General features: G+C 59.0%; 1 protein-coding gene across 4 annotated transcripts; it reads right to left on the bottom strand.

The window, feature by feature from the left end:
- Positions 1–18: 18 nt before the first annotated feature.
- Caskin1 (CASK interacting protein 1) lies at positions 19–17,440 on the bottom strand. 4 transcript variants are annotated; one of them, XM_047533248.1, is made up of 20 exons: positions 17,023–17,440; positions 11,585–11,636; positions 11,387–11,484; positions 11,061–11,203; positions 10,884–10,979; positions 10,641–10,771; positions 9,692–9,800; positions 9,502–9,610; positions 9,323–9,417; positions 9,049–9,166; positions 7,978–8,079; positions 7,817–7,905; positions 7,648–7,732; positions 7,475–7,566; positions 6,544–6,654; positions 6,356–6,457; positions 4,836–4,974; positions 2,735–4,762; positions 1,763–2,186; positions 19–1,657 (listed from the first exon to the last, which is right to left on the bottom strand). In XM_047533248.1, exons 1-20 carry the CDS (start codon positions 17,114–17,116, stop codon positions 1,558–1,560), a joined length of 4,317 nt encoding a protein of 1,438 aa, XP_047389204.1. In that variant the 5' UTR covers positions 17,117–17,440; the 3' UTR covers positions 19–1,557. The 4 variants fall into 4 exon arrangements, with proteins under 4 accessions (XP_047389204.1, XP_047389203.1, XP_047389206.1 ...); XM_047533247.1 differs by having other exon boundaries at positions 21–1,657; positions 11,058–11,203; XM_047533250.1 differs by lacking the exon at positions 17,023–17,440 and adding an exon at positions 12,171–12,227 and having other exon boundaries at positions 26–1,657; positions 11,058–11,203.
- Positions 17,441–23,372: the final 5,932 nt, after the last annotated feature.

The raw sequence follows: 23,372 nt of genomic DNA, 5'->3' as shown, positions 1-23,372 counted from the left end.
GTCCACCACACTCCACTTTTCCCAACACACATACCCTCAAGAGTGAGCCAGGCAGCTCCATTTTCTGCTGTTTATTGACAGCTGACAGCAGCTCCCTGCCCAAACATCCCTCCCCACTTGCTGGAGCCCCAGTCTGGGCTGCCCACCAAGGAGAGCCCGGGGGGAGCATATCCACTTAGGGGGAAGCTCCAGGTTTGAAATTTGGAAGGGGCCCTATGCTGGACACCCCCTGAGCTGGACCCTCCACCAGCTGCACCAGTCGCTGGTTTTCAGTGTTAATTCTTTTTTTTTTTTTTTTTTTTTTTTTTAAAGAAATGTCAAAGTTGTGCCCAACACTGTGGATCAGCAAACACGATAGAGGAGATCAGTCAGTACTTTTTGGAGGGAGGAAAGGAGAGAGGAAAAGAGAGGGTGAGGAATGACCACACAACACAGCCTTGGACCATGAGCAGAGCATCTGTTGGGAACTGGAGCATGGTGGACTGGTTGCCGGTACAGGACCAGTGCAGGGCTCTGCACGCCCGCCTGTGCACCTCTGCCCACAGCCTGGCATGCCACACCCCGCACCCACACTGCTGACACTCAGCTGACATGCCCGCTCACCATGCTGCACACCCGCACCCCCACACCCCAGGACGTGGCCTCAGCCAGGAGGGAGCCCTCCCCATGGTCTCAGTGGCATGGAGGACACAGACTGTCAGCGAGCAAGGCACATCCTTCAAGTTCTTCAGACACAGAAGTTACAAGAGAGAAGGGCAGAGGAGACCCTGGGCCATGCCCCACCCTCCCTGGACCTAGCCTCCTGTGTGTGCTAGTGGCCATGGCCACTCCCAGGTGGAGGAAGGGAAGGACACACAGGTGACCTGGGCCCCTGACAGCTTTTGTCTTGAGCTGAAGTCCAGTGTCCTTTCAGTTGGTAAATGGTTTTCTATAGGATCAATAATATTTTTTCTTTTTTTAAATATATATTTGTTAAAGTTATACCTTTTTGTTTCTTTGGGGAAATCTGCCTCAGCTCATTCCCAATAAATTAATACTCTTGATAGCTTATATGCTGGGGGTACAGTGAGCGGGCCTACCCTCAGCCCCTGCCCCTTGTGCTGCCCCAGAGAGGCTGAGAGCGGTTCCCCAAAGGGCAGTTCTGTGCTGGGCATAGGCCTGTGCTCTGCCACATATTGGGGAGGGGCCCACAGCGGCTGTCCCCTCCCTCTTGCTCTCGGGCAGGGGAGGGCCTGCTCTTCATCTGCACCCACTGGGGCCCGGCCTGGCCGGAGACAGTGGCAGGTGGCTCAGCAGTTATTGCACAGGGAGCAGCAGAAAGGGACGGGCATCATCGCGGGGCGGCGCGTCTGCCCAGAGCCCTTGGGACGCCCGGCTGGGCGGTCCTCCAGGCAGGCTCGGCCCAGGGCCAGGGGCGGGAGTTGTGCTTGTGCGTGGGGCTGGCAGCACGGCCCACCCCGCGCGGGGTCCGCCCGCGCCCAGGGCTGCCCGTCCTGAGGTAAAGGTCAGTGTGCGGGCCGAAACCAGGGCGCTGCGGGCCCGACGTGGGCGGCCGCCTCACTCCAGCATGGCGTCCAGCTGGTCGGCCAGGTCGTCGAACATGCTGCCGATGTCGTCCAGGATGCTGCCGGTGCTCTTCTCCGCCACCGCAGAGGGGCTGTGGGCGGCGCGCGTGAGCCAGGCAGGGCGGGCCCGGAGCCCCGCCCCCAGCGCCCCGCCATCCCATCCCTGTCTCCGAGCCCCCGGGGCGCGCCCCACCTACCGCGGGCCCTGCCCGTCCTCCTGCCGGATCTTCTCCTCCACCGCCTGCAGTGCGGCGGCCAGGCACGCGCTCGTCTCCTCCAACTTCTGCCGCGCGCTGTCCCCGGGCGAAGCGCCGTCGGGGGCAATGGGTGGCCCGGCGGCGGCGGCAGCGGCGGCGGCGGCCGCCCGCGGGGGCTTGGTGGGCACGTGCAGCGCGGGCGCACCCGGGGACGGGGGCTTGGCCGGGCTGGCACTCAGCGAGGGCGGCGTGCTGGCCGGCTTAGCCGGGGCAGCTGGCGGCTGGCGCGCCGGCGAGGGCGCGGGTGACGGACTGGCGCTGCCCGACTGTAGCCCCGCCGCGGTCTTGGCGGGTTTAGGCGCCGTGGGCGGCGGTGGCGGCTTGGGAGACACAGGCGGCGGCGTGCCGTGGGCGCGCTTCACCTCTGCGGGGAGGACCACGCTGGCACCCAGGGAGAGTGCAAGCCCTGCTGCTGCGCCCCGGCTCCCGCACGGGTGAGCAGAGACGCTGCCCCTCGCCCCAGCCTTCCCGTGGCCGCCAGGGTGCGCGCTGCCACGTGCAAACCTGTTCGCATCACCGCTTGAGAACCCCCTTCACCTGTACCTGTTGCGCCACACTGGCCCTCCACTTGCTTGAATGCCTAAGACCTTTACACCTCTAGCCTTCTACCTGGGAGCCTCCCCTGCCTTCTGCACCTGAGTAGTTCTCCAAGGTCAGGGTCCTCCCTTGCACAGATGTGCTGCTCATGGGCCTTTATCTTTCCTTGGCTGCACAAGGGGAGGGCCAAGTCCACCTTGCTCCCATCCTTGGGCTGCGACAGAGTTGCCCAGTGGTAGAAAGGAGGATGAGAGGGTTGTGAACACCCCCACCCCACCCCACACGGGCTTCATCAGATCCACAAAGAGGAAAATCTCTCCATTTGGGGGTCCCACTGCCTCTTCTTACCCTGCCCTCCTGGCTCCCTGCACCTACCTGGGCTGCCAGGGCCTGGCAGTGGCACCTTCTTGGAGGCAGGTGTGGGTGAGCCCTGGATCTTGGGCACAGGCTGAGCCAGGACAGGCTTGGGAGAGACGGGCGGCTTTGCTGGCTTCCGGACATCGCCATCGGGCAGGGGCAGTGGGGGCAGGTGCATCAGGTCAGTGGGTGGGGGTTCAGCAGGTGGGGGTGGTGGGGGCAGCTCTGGGGCTCCAGCCTGCTCCGAGGCTGGCCTGCGGCGCACTGTGGCGGTGCCATTCTGGTACACGGACAGTGGTGGGGGTGGCTCAGGCCCAGCCTCCCGTTCCTTGGCCTTGGGCCTGCGCTTGACTGTGTCAGACTCTGTTAGGATGAACTTGACATTCTCCTGCTGACTCTGCTTGGCCCGGATGCGCCTCTTGAGTGTGGCGCTGGCCTCCACCCTGGCTAGGGGTGGGCCCTCCACACTCACTTCACCCTTAGCTGGACCTCGAGGCCGCTGCCGGGCTACACCATCCTCCACAAAGTGGCCTTGCTCTGCTGGCTCCCCTGGCCCTCGGCGGGCAGTGGCCAGCAGTCCAGTGACAGGCCCGCTGAGTGTGCGGCGCCTGTTTACCACCTCACCATCAGGCCCGATGGCCTCTTTGTGCTTCACTGAGGCCAGCACTGTGGCTACCCGGCCTGGCTCTGGACTGGCAGGACGAGCTGTGGGGTGGCCCTCAGGCGGCCTTCTGGCAGCCCGTCCCCCACCCCCAATGGAAGACAGCTCAAGCATGGCCGCAATGCTTTTCACACTGCCAGCACTGCCTGTGTCCACACTGCCAGCCAGATCACTGGCCCGCCGGCGCTGTGCCCGGACTCCCAGCCGGCCGTCTTCCATCTCAGCATCTGGAGCCGGCTCATCAGCCAGGTTGGCACTGGCCATGGCTGAGCTGGAGCGCTTGGGTGGAGGCGGTGGGGGCCCCTTCTTGCGGGGCCGCACAGCGAAAGACTGGCTGCGGTTGACATTCTTGTCAGAGCCAGCAGGTGCCCTCACTGAGTGGCTACGGCCAACACGCCGCTGGACTGTGGCATAGGGTCCAGCAGCAGCCGGCACTAGCAGCTCATCCCGCTCGGGCTCACTGTCAGATGCTGCATAACGATTCAGGCTATGGGCACGCTTCTTGGGCCGCTCTGGCTCCATGTCAGCTTCTGGGGGTAGGCACAGCGTGGGCACAGACGCTGGCACAGGTGGGGGTGCGGGCCCTGGAGCAGCTGGCCCTGCCTCACCTTCCACAGGCTGGGGCAGCACATAAGCAAAGCCACGGTGTGTGGGCGACTGAGGCAGGGAGCGGGGTGACATGGGTCGCTCTGTCGGGGGCAGCAGCTGTGGGGTGGGCTTCACCTTAGCTGTGGCTGGGGCTGTACCATGAGGTCCCCCGAGGGCCTGGGGAGAGCCTGGCCGGGTTTTGGTGGGCGTCTGAGGGGGTGTGAAGTGGCTGGTACCTGGTGGAAGGACCTGCCGTGGCTTGCCAGGCACTGGAGGCACACTGGCCCTCTTGATGCTGTGGCCATGGCGGCCAGGCCGGACCTCCTTGGGCGGAGTGCCAGGAGCTAGTCCCTCATCCAGCAGGTACTCCTGGCTTCGTGACATGGGACTGCCAGGTCCAGGGGGCCCATCGCCCAGCAGCTCCTGAGAGCTGCTCATGTGCCGAGCCCGTCCACTCAAGCTAGGCTCCTGCCGCACAGTAGCTCTTGGGGTGGGTGGCAGGTGGTTGGAGGGCTTCTCAGCAGCAGCAGCAGCAGCAGCAGCAGCAGCACCCACCTCTGCTGGGCCAGTCATAGCTGCCTGCAGCTCACCACTGAGCTCACTGTCCTGAAAAGTGGTCATCTTAGGAGACTGGCAGTCAGCTGGGGCAGGCTCAGGTGGGGGCGGTGACTCAATGGCCATCATTTCAAGAGACTGGGGTGCCTTCCGACGCAGGGGTCCTCCCTCATACTTGGCGTATTCTGCTTTCTGCAGTTCTGCCAGCTTCCTCACTGCCAGCATCAGCTTCTTCTGGTGTCCTGAGCAGGGAACAGGGAGCAGGTCAAGCAGCCCCAGAGGTAGAGAGGGCAGGGGCTGGGGACAGAGTCTCACCCAGCTTGGTGATGCCAATCTCCTGCAGGTCCTCCCAGGTGATGTCGGTGATGAAGTCAATGTTCTCGTAGCCGTTGTCCACCAGTACCTTGTAGTACTGGGCCAGGCCGATCATGGACAGCCACACAGCCAGGTTAGCCTACAGAGCAGGGGACACAGAGGGGCAGCCCAAGCCAGCTGCCCACACCTTGCCCACCTACTTGGAGCTGTTGGAGGAAGGGGCACTGGGCCAGCAGGGCACAGACAGACAGAAGGACAAACGGACAGGCCCAAGATGTCAGTATCGGAGACACTGTAGGTGCAGAAGCCCCAGGCCAGCTCCTTAGCACGGGCACTGGGCACTGTTGTGCACACACGAGCCAACACATGCAAACACACACACGGGGGAGCCTGTCCTCAGGACACTATCCTTGGGTTTTGAGGAAAGAAGGCACTTCCCTGCCTGGCCAGGTGGCCAGGGGCACGGTGCTCTGAGGAGGCACCCTTACGCCGCAGACAGACACACAGTGCTACACGGGTGCAAGGACACCCTGCACACCCACTCCCAGCCACACACAGGCAGCGTGCGCACACTCTGGCCGTTCCCCTGCCCACCTCAGATCATGGTCACACGTGTGCCACGCATACACCACACTGTCACACCACATGTGTGTGCAAATATCCACAGTGGTCTTCACCAAGATCCGCCTGGTCGTTTTCTGAGCTCCCAGCCGGACGTCACTCACGCACCAACACAGCACCCTCAGTCACACTGGTGACAGAGTGAGGCGAGGCCCACAAGGCCCACATGTGCTCCTGTGAGGACCCCTGAGCTGCTGACCGAGTGGGTGGGGCCGGGGTGGGGAGGGTGAATGCAGACCCACTGTTCACAGATCCAGGGCCCTGTAGGGTTTCAGGCGGCTACTGGCACTTCTCCCCACTCATGAATGGAGGCCTGCGGCTCAATGTGTGGCCTGAAGGACCAGGATCGGGGGGGTGGCTGGGCCCACCGTCTCCAAGCCCAGAAACTGTCACTTGATACAGGACCATCCCTGTTAGCAGTGGTACAGGCCATGGTCTGTACAGGTACAGTGAGAAACAGGTTTGTCAGCTGTTGGCACAGGCCAGCACACGTGGTAGAGCCTGTGTGCAAGCATGCAGCTGTCAGCGTCGCCTGGAGAATATGCACTGCACACATGCCGGGTGTAGCTGGCATATCCTGACAGGGGCCCCTCTGCAGCCTGCATGTATGCTCAGTGGGCAGAGCTATGCAGGTGCTGCCTGTGTATGGAGGGACACTCTCCTGGTTTCAGGGCCCCCTCACCCTGACAGCCCCCAGTGTCACTACAGCCCCTGCTAGGGAGCTGGCCCCAGTGCCCATCACAGACAGAAGCTCTCCAGGCAGCTCCCTGCTGATGGGCCATCCACTGTCCACTTCCTAGAGCCCCAGAGGGCAGGTGAGGGCTGGAGGCAGGGAGGTTGGTTGTCTGTCTGTCTGTCTGCCAGTCCTGGCTCGGCCACCAGGCTGTGGGGAGCCTTACGGGTTTGTGCTCAGGCAGCCAGTCAGGGATGCTCAGGCCGCTGATCTCGGCTGTGATCTTCTTCCGGTGGCCTGGCTTGGTGACACCGATGGCTGTGAGGTCCTAGGCACAGAAGAGGCCTGTTGACAGGAGGCAGGGGCCTGCCTTTGGAAAGGGGTGAGCTTGTTGGATGGCCTGCAGCACCTCACCTCAGGAGTCATGCGGCTGATGGTGGGCAGGTCGTAGCCGGCGCTGGTGAAGTTGGGGGCGTAGAGCTGGAGCTGAAATGTGGCGAGCCACTGGCTGACTGCCTCGGCACTCTGGAAGACACAAGGCACCGGCTACAGCCCGCCCACAGCCGGGCCTGCGCCCCAGCCACCACAGCACCTCCTTCTCTGCTTGGCTGGCGGGCCACGGAGCGCTGAATCTGCCATCCATGGTCCATCTGCAGCCAGGCCTGGGTGAGCCTGGCACCGGCGCTCGAGCTGCCATCCTGGACACCGAGCATCCTCAGCCCTCCAGCCTTCTTCTGTGAGCTCCACCGGGAGGGTCCGTCCAGCTGCTGTTCACGTCACAGCCTCCCTGAACTTCCCCCCATTCCTGCATCAGGGACACCCATACCATCTCGGGGAGGCAGGTAGTGTGTGGCCCCGTGTGAGGGGGCTCTGGGGGAGAGTGGCCTCAGTTTGGGCTGCTCGGTGCTCCTAGGCAGGGGTGCCTCGCCTCCTCCACTCTGCAGGACTCAGCCATCGGTTCACACCTCCCAGCACACAGGCACATGCATACACAACCCACTGCACCCACACACACGCTCGTGTCTCTCACCCATCCCCTTCCATCTGTGCAACCACACACGTGCATGTCTGTCTCTCAGAGGCACCATTCTGCACACACCCCTGTGTACCTCCACGAGTGTGCACATGCTAGTTCACAGCCTACACAGTGGACAACACCTATACAACTCGTGTGTGCACACATGACGCACACACAGACTAACAGACAGATACAAGGATAGGGTCTGGCCTGTCAAAGCCCCTTGCCACTGCTGTGGCCGGACCAGGCAGGCTGCCTGGGTGCTGTTCAGACTGGCAGCCCCCACCCTCGTGAGACTGGCCATGAGAGCCAGCTCAGGCCCTGTACCTTGCCCTCTGAGGCCGGCTCTGGCTTCTTGGGCAGCTGCTCCCCGTAGACTTGCCCAGTGTGGGCTGCTGGAGGTTGGGACCGGGCTGCACCTGGTGAAGAGGGGATAGCAGGGCAAGGGCTGCTCGGGGCACCTTCCTGGCAAGCCAGTGCAGCTAGGGCCTGGCTCTTACCTGCAGAGCCCTCTGGAGGTTTGATGGGGCTGTCCCCTGGGCTGGACTCAGAGACAGACTTCTGGGAAAGCACCGTTGCTAGGAGCTATAACCGAGAGGCCAGCTCATCAGTGCTGCTCCAGGCCAGGCCACCCTGTCTGCCCTAGCCCCAGCCACCACCCCAACTGACCTTGACCCCTTCAGAGCCTGCGTGCAGGGCATGGCCCCCACTGCTCCGGCTACCAGCCACACTGCTCAAGCTGCCACTGCGGTCACCACCTGCCAGCACAGGGAGCATCAGGTGCCCAGCAGAAGTGCCACCACCCCAGTCCTCCAAAGGACCCAGCATACCTGCAAAAGGCTTCCGGAGCACCCAGATCTCCTCTGGGGGTGCAGAAGGCCCTGATGAGCCACCTCCCTGGGGTGGGCTTGGCTCACTGCCTGCTCGGGAACCTGCAGGACAAGCATAGCTTCCCTGAGCTCAGGTGCACCCGGGTGGGGCCTGACAACGAGGGGGGCAGAACAGAGGGGCACCACAGGCACGTACACGAGCATGCACACACACACACACACACACACTCAGAGCTGAGAGACCCTCAGGAGACGCCATATGTTTCAGCCAGGAGAAAGTGGTCAAGGGAACTGAGAGCCAGGTATCCTGTGGTCCTGCAAGCAAAGGGGCTGAGGACTGTTGGAGGACGTGACCTCTGAGCTAGGGTGCAGGGAAGAAGCTGCCCAGGAGCCCAAGGCCTAGGAACTAGATGACCGTGGGTGGCTGGCCACACCTCCTATTGACTCCCCTTTTCCCTCGTGCCCCACCTGTCAATCTCCACATCCTATGCAGAAGGTACACTGATCCCCTGCCTCCTTGAAACCAGGTCCTGGGGCTTCCCAACCTGGTCCTGCATGCCCTCCCTGACTCACTCTGCTTCAGCCAAGCTGACCCCGTTCCCCCAGGGCCCAGCTCCTTCCTGCCTCTGTGCCTTCTCATGCATGGTTCCAGCTGCCTAAACTGCTCCACTGGTGGCCAGTCCCTGATGCCTCTCCCTAACTAAAGCCGGCCTCTCTCCATGTTCTCTGTTACTGGTTGGTATGCTTCCCTGTGTTTATTTCACTGTCCCTTGTTCCCTCTAGAGCAAGCCCCTTAAGAGCAGGAACAATGTCTGAGTCCCCTGTGTCCCTAGTGGCCAGCTCCAAACCAGAACATAGCAGGCATGCAATATTTGTGGAAGAAATGAAGAAATGCATATGGGGAGCTGGGAAGGAGACAGCCCACGGGACACACTGCTGAATCTGAGCAGTGGCTAGAAATCAGACCCTGCCCTGCCACCAGCATACCAGAGCACATGTGCTACTTTCTGACCCCTGTGCTCAGACCCAGTGGCTCCTGCCTGCAAGACCCCAGGGTTGGGTGAGACTTGCCTGCTCGCTTGATGATAGCCTCACCCAGCGAGGATGGGAAGTAGCCCACTCGGTCATTGCCTGTTCTGTTGTCATGAATACAGCCCTTCCACCGGCCATCTGGATGCTGCTCCAGGACCTGGCCAAGGAAGTGGGGAACATACTTGGAGAGATGCCTCTTCATGAGGGGACTTCTGCCCAGCACTCCTTTCCCAAATGCTGTGGGAGGATGTTCTGGGTAAGCATGCCCCAGTCCCTCCCATGCCTGCCACAGCGCCCCAGGGACTGTCCTCACTGTGATGATGTCCCCGGCCTTCACGTTGAGGCTGGTCAGATCGTAATTGTTGCAATAATCCTTGGTCGCCCGGACCTGCAGGGCTGCCGAGGCCTCTGGGGATACAGTAGGTGGACCCCCGAGTCCTGCAAGCTGCCCGCCCAAGCCCCGCCCCAGCCCTTGGCCCCATCTGGGCCCACCTCGCAGCAGCTGCTTGATCTCCTTGCTGGCTTGGGATGTGGTAAACTGGTGCACAATGTCCAGTGCTGTCTGGCTATAGGTGTTCCTCACCTGGGCGTTGATCCCGCTCTGCACGTGTGGAAGGGTGAGACCCTGTCAGGAACCCCATGCCCCTGCCTGGCCCCAGTTTCCCCTAGGCCCAGGACTCACATCCAACAGCAGTCGAACAACTTCTGTCTTCCCACACAGCGCAGCCTCATGCAGGGCTGTGCCGGACTTGGTCTGGCGGTTAATGTCAATGCCGGCTTGGAGAAGGAGTCTGGTGGCAAGAGCCGGTAGGAGCTTTTAGCAGGAGCTCTCCTCCCCAGCACCTGCAGGCCAGGCCTCAGTTCCTGGGTCCCCAACTGCCTGCTCAGGTCAGAGGTCAAGCTAGCTCTGCCCTGTGTCCCTGACTATAATAGTATCTAATGTTTACCAAGCACCTGTCGGAGGGTCCATGCTTTGCTGACCTCCAACCTTATTATCTTGCCCAGTCCTGATGTAGGCCCTATGAGCTCCACTTTATGGATGGAGAAACTGAGGTTCGGAGAAGTTAAGTGCCTCTTGGAGCTCAACCAGCAAATGGCAGGGCCAGGATAGATCCCAGGCTGACAAGCTATAAAAGATCCTTCCCCAGCTGGGGGCGATGACCCATGCCTGTAATCCCAGGGGAGGTTGAGGCAAGTTCAAAGTCAACCTCAGTAACTTATTGAGACCCTAAGCAACTTAGCGAGACCCAGTCTCAAAATAAAAAAATAAAAAATAAAAAGGCCGGGGGGGGACTGGGGATGTGGGTTAGTGATTAAGTGCCCCTGAGTTCAATCCCTGGTGTCAAGCAATCAATCAATCAATAACAAATAGGGCTGGAGAGATTGCTCAGTGGCAAAGCACCCTGGTTTAAATCTCCAATATCAACAAAACAAAACAAAAGACCTTTTCCCAATTCCTCCTGCTTTTCCTTTTTTGAGCAGCTGAAAGCCATACCCAAAGGCCTGACCACTTTCCTGTGGCTCCTGGGAGGCTCCTCTTATCCCCAGGCCAGGAGCAGGAACCCGGAGCCCCTGGATGCTGTCAAGCCCCAGGTATCCCGAGGTTGCGTCCCCTCCCCGTTTAGCCATACCTGATGATGTCAATGTGGCCATTCTTGGCTGCCAGGTGCAGGGGGCTGGTGCCATTGGGGTCAGTGGTGTCTCCTGGCCGGGGCTCCAGCAAGGCCGCACACATATTGCTGCTCAGGAGTAGCTGGACCACCTTGAAGGAGGCGTCAGGGCAGGGAGGCCTCAGCTTGGGGCTCCCACAACCCCCATCCCAAGTGAGGAGGACAGGTAGGTGGAGTCCCACACAGCCACCTGAGGAGACTTACCCCAACGCGGCCAAACTCACAGGCCAGGTCCAGGGGCGTCTTCCCCGAGTTGTCCACCATGCATGGGTTGGACTGGTGCTGCAGCAGCATCTCAGACTGCAAGCCCAGGGCACAGTCACTCCCAGGCATCACCAGCCCCGCCACCCTGCCCACCCTGCCACCACACAGGCTCACCACATCATAGTGACCATGCTGGGCCGCCAGGTGCAGGGGGATGTGACCCTCATCAGATGGGACATTCACTGCCGAGCCTGCCTTCAGCACCAGTTTCATGGGCTCCTTCCGGCCTTGCCAGGCTGCATAGTGCAAGGGTCGCATGCCTGGGAGCAGGCAGGGCTGTTGGGAGCTAACCCCTGAGCCAGAACCTAACCCTGACCTCCCAACATCCTGCTTGATGGAGATGTCAGCCATCCAGGCTGCTTGGACCCTGCCCTGCCCTGCCCTTGGCCCCCACCCCTGACCTTGACCCTGCCCTTGGCCTTGAGGCCCTGGAACAGGCTTGCCTTTGTTGTCCTTGATGTCCACAGCAGCCTGAGCCTCCAGCAGCAGGGTGATCAGTTCAGTGTTGCCATTCAGGGCTGCGTGGTGAAGGGCTGAGAAGCTAAGCAGGCAAAAGACAGATCTAGGAGAGGACCAGGCACCAGGGCCTTCCCCAGAGTCTACCCACCCCGGGCTGCTACTACCTGGCTGAGAGAACTCACCCATCTGGGTCCTGGAAGTTGACATTGATCTTCTTGGTGGAGCCTAGGAGTTCTGGGGGAAGAGAGAGACATGGTTGAGGGGAGGCTCTGCCCAGCCCCCCTCCAGGTAGCTTAAAATGAAGCAGGGGAGGTAGTGGCCAGCTCCCTGGTGGGTGCCACACCAGGTTCTTAGTCTATGAACACACACTGGGCTCCGCCCCGTACTCAGCTCCAGGAGCTAGCTCTGGGGGCTGGGATCCCCATTGCACTGAGACGGGGAGGGGGCGTTCGCTGAGCTAAGGACTCTGGGCTGTCCCCACCTGGGAGCAGGACACAAGGCCACGCACCCACATGGGCCCACACATGTGCACACACACCCCTCCCTCAGGACGCTGGCTGAGCACCTGCCACTGGTGGGAGGGAGAGAGCCAGCCCCATCTGTCTCTCAGAAGGACCCAGATGGGGCCGGGGGTGGCCGGGGAGCTGGAACACCGGAAATGGGGTGTCTCTGGGGAAAGAGCTGGCAGAGCCCCCGACTGCCAGCCCTGGATGGCCCTGTAGAGGAGCTTTACGCCTGCAGGGCAGAGAGCAATCCAGGCGGGCCTACCTCCTCCACAGGGTCATGCTCAGGCCCAAGCTCAAGTCTCCTGAAGCCCTGAGGGGCCCCCAGCCTCCCTTTGGGGCTCGTTTCCTCCTGGGACCTCTCCCATCCTGGTCTCGCCAGTTGCCTGCCAGAGGAGGGGAGCCCACCAATGCCCTCCCAGTGGGCTCAAGTCCACCCGGACCTGGGCCAACCCCCTGCCTGTCTGGGCCATGGTTACATAACCCATTTGTGGGTCAGTCGCTGCATGGGGGGGGGGCGGTAAGACAGAAGCCCCTTTGTCCAGGCCCAGGACAGGAGTGGGGGTGGGGGCCCAAGGGCAGGGGAGCCAAGGGAGTCGAGTCACAGAGACCTGGCTGCAGGGCTCTGCTCTGGCTCAGTCTCAGCTGGAGGGCACAGGGTGTGTGTCCCCCAGTGACCTTTGAAACCCATGAAGTCAGACGGACCTGAACTCTAATCTTTGCTCAGTCATTTAGCAGCCTGTGGTCCTGGCCTCTGGCCTCCCCCATGAGCTGGGAAAGGCAGGCGGCCAGGCTGAGGCACAAGGGCACTTCCGGACACCAGGCATTATAAATGCTAGCTGTGCGGGAATCCCACCCCCGCCGTCTCACGGGGGTCTCCTGGGCAGAGTGAAGGCATCTGCACTCCCCAGACCTCCGCTCTACTCAGACACTGCTGGCGCCAGTACCATCTCAGTTGGCAACAAAGCCGCTCTTCCCCATCCGTGGCCGAGGCCACAGCCTTGGAGTCCAACTGGGGTCTGTCTTGTGCAGTTGTGGGCTGTCCTCAGGTAGATCCTGTCCACCTCAGAGCCACCTCAAGTCATTCAGTGTACACTCGGGATCCTACACTGCTCAGCTTCCCACCCGCTATGGTCGCCAGGGCAGCTCTCTCAGGACCCCTGTCCTCGCCTCCCCACCTGCACCCCTGTTCTCTCCCTGTGCCACTTGGTCTGTTGCCTGTACCCACCAGTCAGAGCCCAGGAGGCCCTCTAGCACCCATCTCCCTGGGTGGAGGCTGAAGTCAGACGATGGCGCTGCAGGACATGGCTCCCTGCTCTGCTCTGACCTCCCCGCCCTCCTGGATGCTTCTCCCACACACAGGCTGCCCTGCGGTGGGCCTTGGGGCCTTTGCACACACGAAGTCTATGTGTGCACCAGTCCTCCCGCCTGTCCACATGGTGCTCCTTTTACAGCCTTCAGGTGTGAAGGCTTCCCACTCGACAGGGCATCCGACAGCACCCCTTCCTCCCCGCGTCTGCTGCGGTGCTTTCTTAAGCTCTCCTTGCTGCCCTTGCTGCGTCTCCTTACTGACCCCACCCCACCCTTCTCACCATTGAACTGTGCGCTCCCAGAGGACAAGGGTTCTCGTCACTGTGCTCAATACTGTACCCTCCAGGCTGAAACGGCACCTGCCACTACCAGATGCTTAGTTGGTCACTGAACTAACATCCTTGTTCCACACTGTCTATCACCAGGGCCAGCGTCGTGGGCATGTGACTGTGCAGTTGCTCAGAAGGGACCCATGCCTGAAATTTGATTTTTCTCTTTTTTCAGTACTGGGGATTGTACCCAGGCTGTTCTACCGCTGGGCTATATCCCAATCATTTCTTTCTTTTCTTTTTTTTTTTTTTTTTGTGGTCATGGATCAAACCCAGGGGTGCTTAACCACCAAGTCACATCTCCAGTCCCTTTTTATATTTGATTAGAGACAGGGTCTTGCTGAGTTGCTTAGGGCCTCAGTAAGTGCTGAGGTTGGCTTTGAACTCACAATCCTCCTGCCTCAGCCTCCCGAGTCACTGGGATTACAGGTGTGCACCACCTCAACCCAGCTTGCCCCAGTCATTTCTGTTTTTTATTTCAAGGTTAGATCTCGCTAAGTTGCTGGATTCCAACTCACAATCCTCCCCTCAGCCTCCCGACTACCTAGGATTACAGGTGTGTGCAACCATGCCCAGATGAAATTTAACTTTTGGATAAGGTGCCCTGCATTTTCATCGTGTAGGGCCCTGTAAACTTTCTGGTTAGACCTGCCACAATCACCTGCCATGAGCTGAGGGGAGGGAGGATGTCTGCCCCAGGGTGACACTTAGGATACTCCACCCACTACTTTTCTGGACTCCAGTGTAGCCAGCTTTTAGCACATCCCAAGACTTCCCAAGTCAGGCCCTCTCTTTCCTCCTACATGGGGCCTCCAGGCTGCTGTGGATGAGGGTGGGACCCACAGCCAAGTCCTCCTGCCCACCTGGCCACACCTGCAGGAGCTGACATGTCAGAGGGGCTTGGAGGCCAAGGTCCAGAAAGTGACATGGGCACCAGTGGGGAGGAGTCTCCATTAGGAAAGGGACCATGCCTGCCAGAGGAGGGTCACTTTACTAAGGTGATCTGCCTGTAGTCTCACCAGGAGGAAGAGAGTTGAAACTGGATGGGGAGTGGGCTGAGATCTCAGGAGACCCCATGTCTGCAGGGGACACTAGGTACCCAGGAAGGTCCCAGAACTGAAGTGGGCCTTGGGCTGGGAAGGCTGTCCTACTCAGAGACGGGTTCTCTGAACGAAGCAGAAGCAGAGCATGGCTGAAAAGGGCTGGAGGTGGGGCAGGGGCAGTTGGGGGCCAAGCTGATGTCCTGGGAGCCCCTTTCCCTGAGGCTACAAATTCCTATGGATTCTATATCAACAATAGTGCAAAAACCTTGTTCCCCAACCTGCCCCTTATCTTGGGACCCCATTTATCATGACCCATGACCCTAGCCCGCTAATTGTTCTCCTGCAACCACTCCCACCTTTGGGGTCAGATCCACACTCCAGGCTGAAGGGACTCTTAGTGGGTCAAGGTGAGAGGGAGGCAGGCAGAGGTCCAGAGAGTTCAGGGAATTCCTCCAGGGCATCCTCAGGCCTGCCTGGGGACGGGAGGTAAGGGGGGGCCCTCCCTGACAGCAGAGCTGCCATGGCCCAGCATTTTCCCTTCAGAGAAGTCTCTTCTTCCCCTCAAGGACAACTGCTAAGTGTGTGTGCATGTGTTATGCGTGCATGTGCGTGTGCAAGGGGAGGCTCCTTCAAGGCAGGGTGGGGGCTGATGGAGCCTAGGGTGATAGCAGCTGTGGGGCGGAAGGGGAAGGAACCAAGGACACAAGGACAGGAGAAACACCTCTGGGTTCTTTGAGGGGGCCTGAGAAGTGCTAGATGTCTCCCACCCAGTGGCCTAAACTCCAGCTGTACTTTGCTGAATCAAAATACATCTTACTCCAAAGCAGGCCAGTGTTGCCATGACAACTGTGCTAATTCATGGAGGGATTTCTCTGTCTGATTTATTACACCCGCCCCTGTGAGTCAGAGAGTACAGATACAGGGGCCAGGGCAGGTGTCTCTCCTGCCCCAGAGACCAGACTAGTCTGAGGCAGCAGTAGAGACCCAGTTGGAGGCAAAGCCCCCTCACCTCCCTTGGAGGGCAGAATGGCCTGCACTTCCTGTTGTCAAGGGAAGCCATCACAGAATTTGCTGAGCGTTTACCAAGTGCCTGGGCTCTCACTGTTCTCAGGAGACTGTGTGAGGTGGGGAGCACAGAATCCCATCCTACAGATGAGGAGACTGAGGCCCAGAGAGCCAGTGGTCTGCACTCAAGGACACATGGCCACTAGGTGGAAGCCTACACCTTGCTTTCCGGCTCTGCCTCTCCCTAGCAGCCCTCCTTTCTCAGCTCTGAGGCCCTGAAATCAACCCAATAAGCAGAGCCTCCCAGCCCGGGAAGATGGAAGCAGGGCCAACCTGGTGCCTTCAAGGCACGGATGCCCTTGGCTTGACTGCACAAAGTGGCCAGGAGTTGGCTATGGGGGAGTACTCCTGGGGCCCCAGGACCTACCCCTCCAGGCAGCCCCAAATCTCAGCATCCCTCTGGAGAAAGAGGAGGGGGCCTCCCTAGTTTACATAGTCCATGGGGTAGGGAATGAGGACACCCATATTCCACACGCCAACCTGCAGAGCCCTACCGGAGCCGGCACAGGTGCCCTGACACACTGACATGGTCATACGTGCGCAGCCGCACACGCAGCTGGTCCACACGCCCATCCATCCATCTCCCAGGGTCCCCAGGGAGGCTCTGAGATGAGCCGGGATGAGTGCTGGGATCAGAGCTCCAAGCTCCCAACCCTTCCCTGGGGTCTCCACAGCTAGGGATGGACAGTGGTGTCCCCACTCTCCCAAGGCCCCGTTTTGCAGCAGGGAAGCCAGGGAGGACCAGGGTCTGTTAGGTCCAGGCCTGAGCAGTGGGCTTACAGACCTTGTCTCCCAGGCGGCTCCTGCCTGGAGCCCAGACTGCCCTGGCCTAAGCGACCTTGGGCCTCTGCTCTAGTAAACGGCCCCCCACAGGTCATGCCTGGGCAGCCACACCCCCAGCGTGGTCCTGCCCCCCACCTCCAAAGCCTGTTATTAAACATGGGGTGGGGAGAGGGGTCTAACAGGGCTTGTCTGCTCTCAGGTCTCCCCTCGCTGCAAGGGCCCCCTCCCTCTTTCCACGGTGTGTGAATAAGTGGGGGCAACCGCCTCGCCCTTTAAAGGCCCCAGCTGAGACCTCCGGTCCTCAGCCCGCAGCCTGGGAAGGGAGGGGCCGGAGGCGGGGAGCCAGGGACTCGAATGCCTGCGGCCGCCGGGGCGGTGGGTGCCGCAGGTGCCCGCTGGGGGATCAGGGGACAGCCGGCGCTTGGTGCCACCCCTCCTCCAGCGCTGGGGGCAACGGACCGAGGGTCTGGGTGCTGCTGGCCCGGCCCCGCCCCGCCCCCGGGGACCCACAGCATCCCCTGCCCGCCCTGCGCCGGGGTGGTGGGGGCCTCGCCGGCCGCTCGCGCCCCCCGCCCCCCGCACTCACTGGCCTTCCCCGGCCGCGGCCTCTGCAGCAGCCTCTGCGCGGTCCCCACGTCCTCCGCCTTCACCGCCTGCACCAGCTCCTGCTCCTTCCCCATGGCGCGGCCGGGCCGCAGAGACGCAGCGCGCTCGGTGCGCTGCGCGGCTCAGAGGCGGCGGCGGCCCCGCGGCTGCGGCCGCATCCTCTCCGCGCCGCGCCGCCTGCGCGCCCGCCGCCCTCCCGGGCTCAGGCTCGGGCTCGGGCTCGGGCTCGGGCTCGGGCTCCGGCGCCCAGGGGCGGGCAGGGCGTCACGGGCGGGGGGTGGTCCGGGGGCGGCAGCCCGGCGGGCGCGGGCGCGGGCGCGGGGCGGGGGCGCGGCACCTGCGCCGCCTCCCGGACGCCTGGGTCCGCTTCTGCGGCCGCTGACCTCCGTCAGCCAGCGCCGGCCGCGCGCCCGGCTCCGAGGCTCCGCCCCCGCACCGGGCCCTTCCCCCAGACGCCCCCTCCCCACGTGCGGGCGCGCGGGTCCGGCCAGCTTCTGCCGACCGCCGGGGCCGGGGGCACTGTCAGGGGCTGGGGTCGGCGCGCGGGGTTTGGCTGTGGAGCCCCGACGCGACGGCGGCGCGAGGCTGAGCCTGGGAGAGTTTTCCGGAGGCTGCGGGACCCAAAGGGGAGGGACTCGAGGCAGTGAGCGGGCGGGGACCCGGGCACCCGTGGGCACCGGAGCCGGCCCGCCAGAGGCTTGTCAGACGTTTCTGGCCCGCGGTTCCCGTGGGAGTGTCGAGGGATTGTGAAGAGGAATCTCCCAATAATGAATTCGGTGTCAGGGAACCCGCACCCCCTCCCCCAACTACACCTTCTTCCCCGGCAGCCTCTGGCTCCTTCCTCCACAAACAATGCAGGGCGACAAGCCTCCCCTTCGGACAGCCGAAGAGAGACCCCGACTCTCCCAGCCCCTGCACCTTATCCACCACGAAGCGGGCTTAAACCTCCCCATCCCAGCAGTGCGGGGGTCACGGCCCTGCCCAGCATCAGCCTGAGCCTGGCCCAAGCCTGCTTACTCCGCAGCTGCAGCAGGACAGCCAGGCAGGACAGTAGCTTCTGATAGGTGCTAGTGGAACCCCCGCCACCAGGGATCTCACCCTTCCCACCTCCTGCCTGAAGGCCAGATCAGCCCTGGGCCTCAGACCTTCTCGTTGCCATGTCTGCAGCATTGTAGACACAGGTCAGTTGGAGCCTGGGTCCTGACCCAGGCTGAGTTTCCTCATCTGCAGGGAGAGGCTGATCAGCACCCCAAACCAGGGTGTTGGGAGAATGTGGTGAGGGTCGCACATGTGAAGCATGGCCTGATGCCTAACTCCCTGTAGTCCTGGACCATCAGGCAGGCCCAGGAGGGTGGCCTGAGGGTGGGGAAGGAGAAGCAACAGGATCACGGAGCCCCATGATCACAACATTCCCTAATGACGTCTCCCATGAGGTTTAAGGAGCAGGCCTGTGTGTGGCATGTGCTGGGCTCCTAATTGCAAAGGCCTTTCTTCCTGCCTGCCACCTTTGATAATGACCAATTCCTTGGTACCTGCCAGGTCAGGTGCTGTGCTGGCCTCTTCATAGATGGGGGTTAGATTTATTGTCCCCATTTTACAGATGAAGAAACAGGTTCAAAGAAGCTATGTGCCCCACCTGAGGTCCCAGAGTCTTAAGGTCATGAGTCTGGGCTTTGAACCCATATTGGTTCCTGGACTTGTCCCAGTTCTTCCTCTTACTATTTTTATGATCCTGAGCTGGTCATTTTGTCTTCCTGAGCCTCTGTTTGCCCTCTAGGTTAATTCAGGGTTAATTGTGATGCTGTCCACACAGCTGTTCATACAGCACTCAGTAAGTGCTCAGCAAACGGTTGTTGCGTGCAGTGTGAAGTTCTTAAGCCTCCCTGCCTGGGCCGCCTGGGGAGCAACTGTATGTGATTCATCTTCGTGTGCTCAGTGCCTAGCATTCAGGAAGCACTACAAAAAAAAAAAAAAAAAAAAAAAAAGAATACGACATGGGCTGGGGTTGTAGCTCAGAGGGTAGAGAGCTTGCCTAGCATGTGTGAAGCCCTGGGTTTGATCCTCAGCACCACATAAAGATAAACAAAATAAAGGTATTATGTCCATCTAGAACTAAAAAAAAAAATTAAAAAATACAACATACAAATTAGAAAACTGTGCATTCTACTGTCATGTATAACCAATCAGAACAAATTTTAAAAATTAATAAAAAAAGAAAAAATGAGATGACAGTTATCCTCATTACTTTACTGTTGCACTTTGGGCTTGTTAAGATAAACCCCAATGCCTGACATTTGCAGGGCCTGGGGCAAAACCAAACATGGGCCCACTCACCCAATATCTGAATATTTAAATATTGTAACTCACACTAGAAGCATGTTAAATAAAATATATTCTGTTCTCCTTCATCATGACCTGAAAGGTCAAATTTAAATCTGAATTCAGAATTTTTGGATTCCTTTGGGGGAATGGACTCGTCTCTGCCTGCAGCTGCCCCACTCCTGTCCTCTGCCCAGCTCCAGCACCACCCACACCACACAGAAGGCACTCCTGAGCACCCTGCAGTGTGGCCCACCTTCAGGAGGGCAGAACAAGCAAGAGGGCTGTACAGATTCTGGGAGTGGGCTGGGCCCTTTGGGTCAGGGAATCCCAGGATCTCAAGTACGTGGTACATTCTGTGTGGTCTAGAAGGAGTACCTGGGTTCCAGGTAGGCTACTGCTCAAGGCCCCAGGTATTCCTAAGCCTACAGGGTGAAATGTAGCAGGAGGAGGGCCAGGGCCTTCCCCTACTAGGTAAGGCAGAGCCCAGGAGGGGTCCAGAAGCCCCAGATCAGATAATGCTAACTAGTGACCTTGGACAAGTTCCTCAGTTGCTTCCTCTGTAAAATGGGACAGCATTTCTGCCTGTAGCTCAGGATTGATGGAAAGGTCCACATGGGAACAGAGATGTGCACCTGCCTGGGGTACCCTCAGTTTGAGGATGAGGGCAGCAGAGCAGGCAGCCACTCTGGTTGGAAGATGAGGATGCAGAGGTGTGGGACTCAGGCAGTCCTCCAGGAAGTCAGGCCTCTGAGGAGGATCCTGGGAGGAGGGGCCGCTGAGCCAGCAGAACTGCTGAAGCTCGGTCTAGAGCAGAGCTGGCAGCAGCTTCGCTGCAGCCTGGGCTGGCCTCCTTCCTGGATGCATGGCTGCCATAGGCCAGCCCACAGCCCCTGCCTCTGTCCCTGGCCGTGTACCGGCTCAGGTTTTCCCTGGTGTCCCTCCTGCCCCAGAGCCTTATTGCCTGGCTCATGATGGGCAAAAGGGCTTCCCCATGGACTTCTGGAAGCATGCAGCATATGTTAGCTGCACAGTCTTGTCACTCTTGTGGATGCCACCTCTGCAAAGTGCTGTGCTAGTGCCTGGGACCTCAAGAAGCTCAACAACACGTGCCCTAGCCCACTCCTGCCCAGCAGAGATGCTGGAGCTGCTCAGACATATTGGGGGCCCTGTCAGCTACTCCTAGGTTCGGACCCTTGTAGCCTTCCTGGCCCTCAGCCCCTGTTCCACCAGAGCCCCACAGAAAAGGCAACAGCTCAGGGCCTGGCGCCAGGGACTTCACATACCTCTGGCCACACTTTCCCTAAGCCCACTTCTCCCCTTCTGCTCTTAGGCTCCATTGTGGTCTACACTGCCCCACATGTCCATTCAATGCTGGACCGAAAGCCCTTCTGTCCTTGCCTTCCACTCCAAGAACTCACCTGCTACTCCCCAAAGTTGTCTCCACCTGCTGTGGAGCTGCCTCTGGGAAGCTCATTTCTTCTTCAAGAGGAAGATAAGCAGGACATATGAGGTGCAAGTGCTGCCTGGGGAGCAATCTCCCTGGACAGAAAGGGTGAGGTCAGGGGAATGCTGGGTTGGGCAGGATGGGTCTGACCAGGATCTGGACGAAACCTGGGCTCCACCACCTTCCAGCTATACGTTTTCAACTGCAATATTACATCTCCGCATTTCAGTTCCCTTTTCTCCAAATGGGGGTGCATCCTCCTCAGGAGAGTCATTATAAGGATTTAAAAGACTCTTCATGAGCTAGTAAGGTGGTGCATGCCTGTAAGCCCAGCAAATCAGGAGGCTAACACAGGAAGATTGCAAGTTCAAGGCCAGCCTCAGCAATTCAGGAAGATTGTCTGGGGATGTAGCTCAGTGGTAGAGTACCCCAGTTTCAATCCCCAGCACCACACACACACACACACACACTCTGCAAGGAAAAAAAAAAAAAAGACTCATCAGTTTTGGTGATTCCTCAAAAAGTTGAACATAGAATAAACACATGACCCAGCAATTCCACTTTTGGAATATGCCCAACAGAAATGAAGCCATATGCAAAGGGGTGATTGTATATGAACATTCATAGCAGCACTCTTCACAATAACCAATAGGAGGAAATAACCCACACGTCTGTATCAATAAAATCTGGCCCATCCACACAATGGAATATTATTCAGCCACAGAAAGGAATGAAGCCCTGACACACTACAACATGAATGAACCTTGAAAACCATGCTGAGTGAGAGAAACCAGCTGTAAGTTGCATGATTCCATTGATCTGAAATGTGTAGAACAGACACAGAGATAGAAAGTGGATTAGCGTTGCCAGGGGCTGGGGTTGGGGCAGGAGGACAGGAGTAACTGCTTGGTAGATGTGTGTCTCCTTTGGGGATGGTAGAAGTAGTGGATGCACAATGTCATCAGCAAACTAAATCACTGAAGGGTTCCCTTTATTTATTTTTGAGACACGGTCTTGCTCTGCTGCCCAGGCCGGGCTTAAACCCCTCCAGCTTCAGTCTCCCACCTCAGCCTCCTGAGTAGCTGGGACTGTACGCATGTATCACTGCCTGAATGAATGTTCACTTTATTTTTATTTATTTATTATTTTTGGGTACTGGAGATTGAACTCAGGGGCATTCGACCACTGAGCCACATCCTCAGCCCTATTTCGTATTTTATTAGAGACAGGGTCTCCTGAGTTGCTTAGTGCCTCGCTTTTGCTGAGGCTGGTTTTAAATTCACGATCCTCCTGCCTCAGCCTCCTGGGTCGCTGGGATTACAGGCATGGGCCACCATGCCCTGCTTGGACTGTTCACTTTAAATGGTTTTCACACCAATTTAAAACAAAAACACCCAGCATGAAGTCCCACATAGAACAAACCCTCAAAGTAAGGGTAAAGGTGCCAAAGCTGAAGAGTGGGCAGGTAAAGGGGTGGCGGGAGAAACATCCTAGGCAGAGGCACGGGATGCAAATGAGGGTGTGGCCAAGTGAGAGGCTTTTTGTTTTGTGACCTGGGAGAGGAGAGATCAGGAAGCCACAGGAGGAGCCAGGTCTTAGAGCCTGCAGGGTACCAGGGACCCCTGATGGCTCTGTGGGGTGGTAAGGCCAGACTGGTTTGTAAAAGACTGCTCTGCAGTGCAAACGTGGATGCTGGCTGGGCACCCCACACTTGTAAGTTTAAGCCAACCTCAGCAACGTAGCAAGGCCCTAAGCAACTTAGCAAAACCCCATCTCAAAATGAAAAATAAAAAGGGCTAGGGAGGTGGCTCAGTGTTAAGTGCCTCTGGGTTCAAACCCTGGTACAAAAAACGAAACGTGGTGTGTGAAGTGAAGAAGTTCGTTACAGGGGGGTGTGGGGACAAAGCAGAGGACAGAGGTCAGCAGGAGGTAAAACCAGTAGCCTGATGGGCATGGTGGCACACAACTGTAATTCCAGTTACTTGTGAGACTGAAGCAGGAGGACCGCAAGTTCAAGGCCAGCCTGGGCCACTTAGCAAGATCCTATCTCAAAAGAAAAGAAAAGAAAAGAAAGGGCTGGGGATGTTGCTCAGTAGTAGAACACTTGGTTAGCATTAACGAGCCCTGAGTTCAACACAACAGTGGTTGAAGGGAAGTGAGAGGGTGATGGGTCTGGATGGCACCCAGCGGTGACATGAATGGGCACTGTTCACAGAAGGGCAGACAGCGAGGAATTGCCTTGGCCATAGAAGGTGATGTCCTCCATGTGGCTTATGAGGGGCTGGGTTTGTTTGTTTGTTTATTTATTTATTTATTGGTACTGGGGATTGAATCCAGGGGCCCTTTTGCCACTGAGCTACTTCTTCAGCCCTTCTTATTTTGAGACAGGCTGGCCTTGATTTGTGATCTTCACTGCCTCAGCCTCCTGAGTCACTGGATCACAGGTGCCACTGTACCTGACAAGGGGCCACGTTTAACAGAAAGCTGAAAGTGTTTTGAGGGCTGAGATTCCAGAAGCTATGAGAACTGGAGATGGGATGGAAAGACCCCACAGCAATGATGGC

Source organism: Sciurus carolinensis, chromosome 18 (assembly GCF_902686445.1).
Source record: "Sciurus carolinensis chromosome 18, mSciCar1.2, whole genome shotgun sequence".
Lineage (NCBI taxonomy): Eukaryota > Metazoa > Chordata > Mammalia > Rodentia > Sciuridae > Sciurus > Sciurus carolinensis.
This window is presented reverse-complemented; position numbering and strand designations above follow the sequence as displayed.

Coding starts and splice junctions, on each gene's coding strand:
- Caskin1 (XM_047533247.1), bottom strand. CDS start 17,116: ATGGGGAAGGAGCAGGAGCTGGTGCAGGCGGTGAAGGCGGAGGACGTG. Junction 7,906..7,977: donor GCTCCGGAAGCCTTTTGCAG/GTATGCTGGGTC, acceptor CTGTGCTGGCAG/GTGGTGACCGCAGTGGCAGC. Junction 6,458..6,543: donor TCAGCCGCATGACTCCTGAG/GTGAGGTGCTGC, acceptor TTCTGTGCCTAG/GACCTCACAGCCATCGGTGT.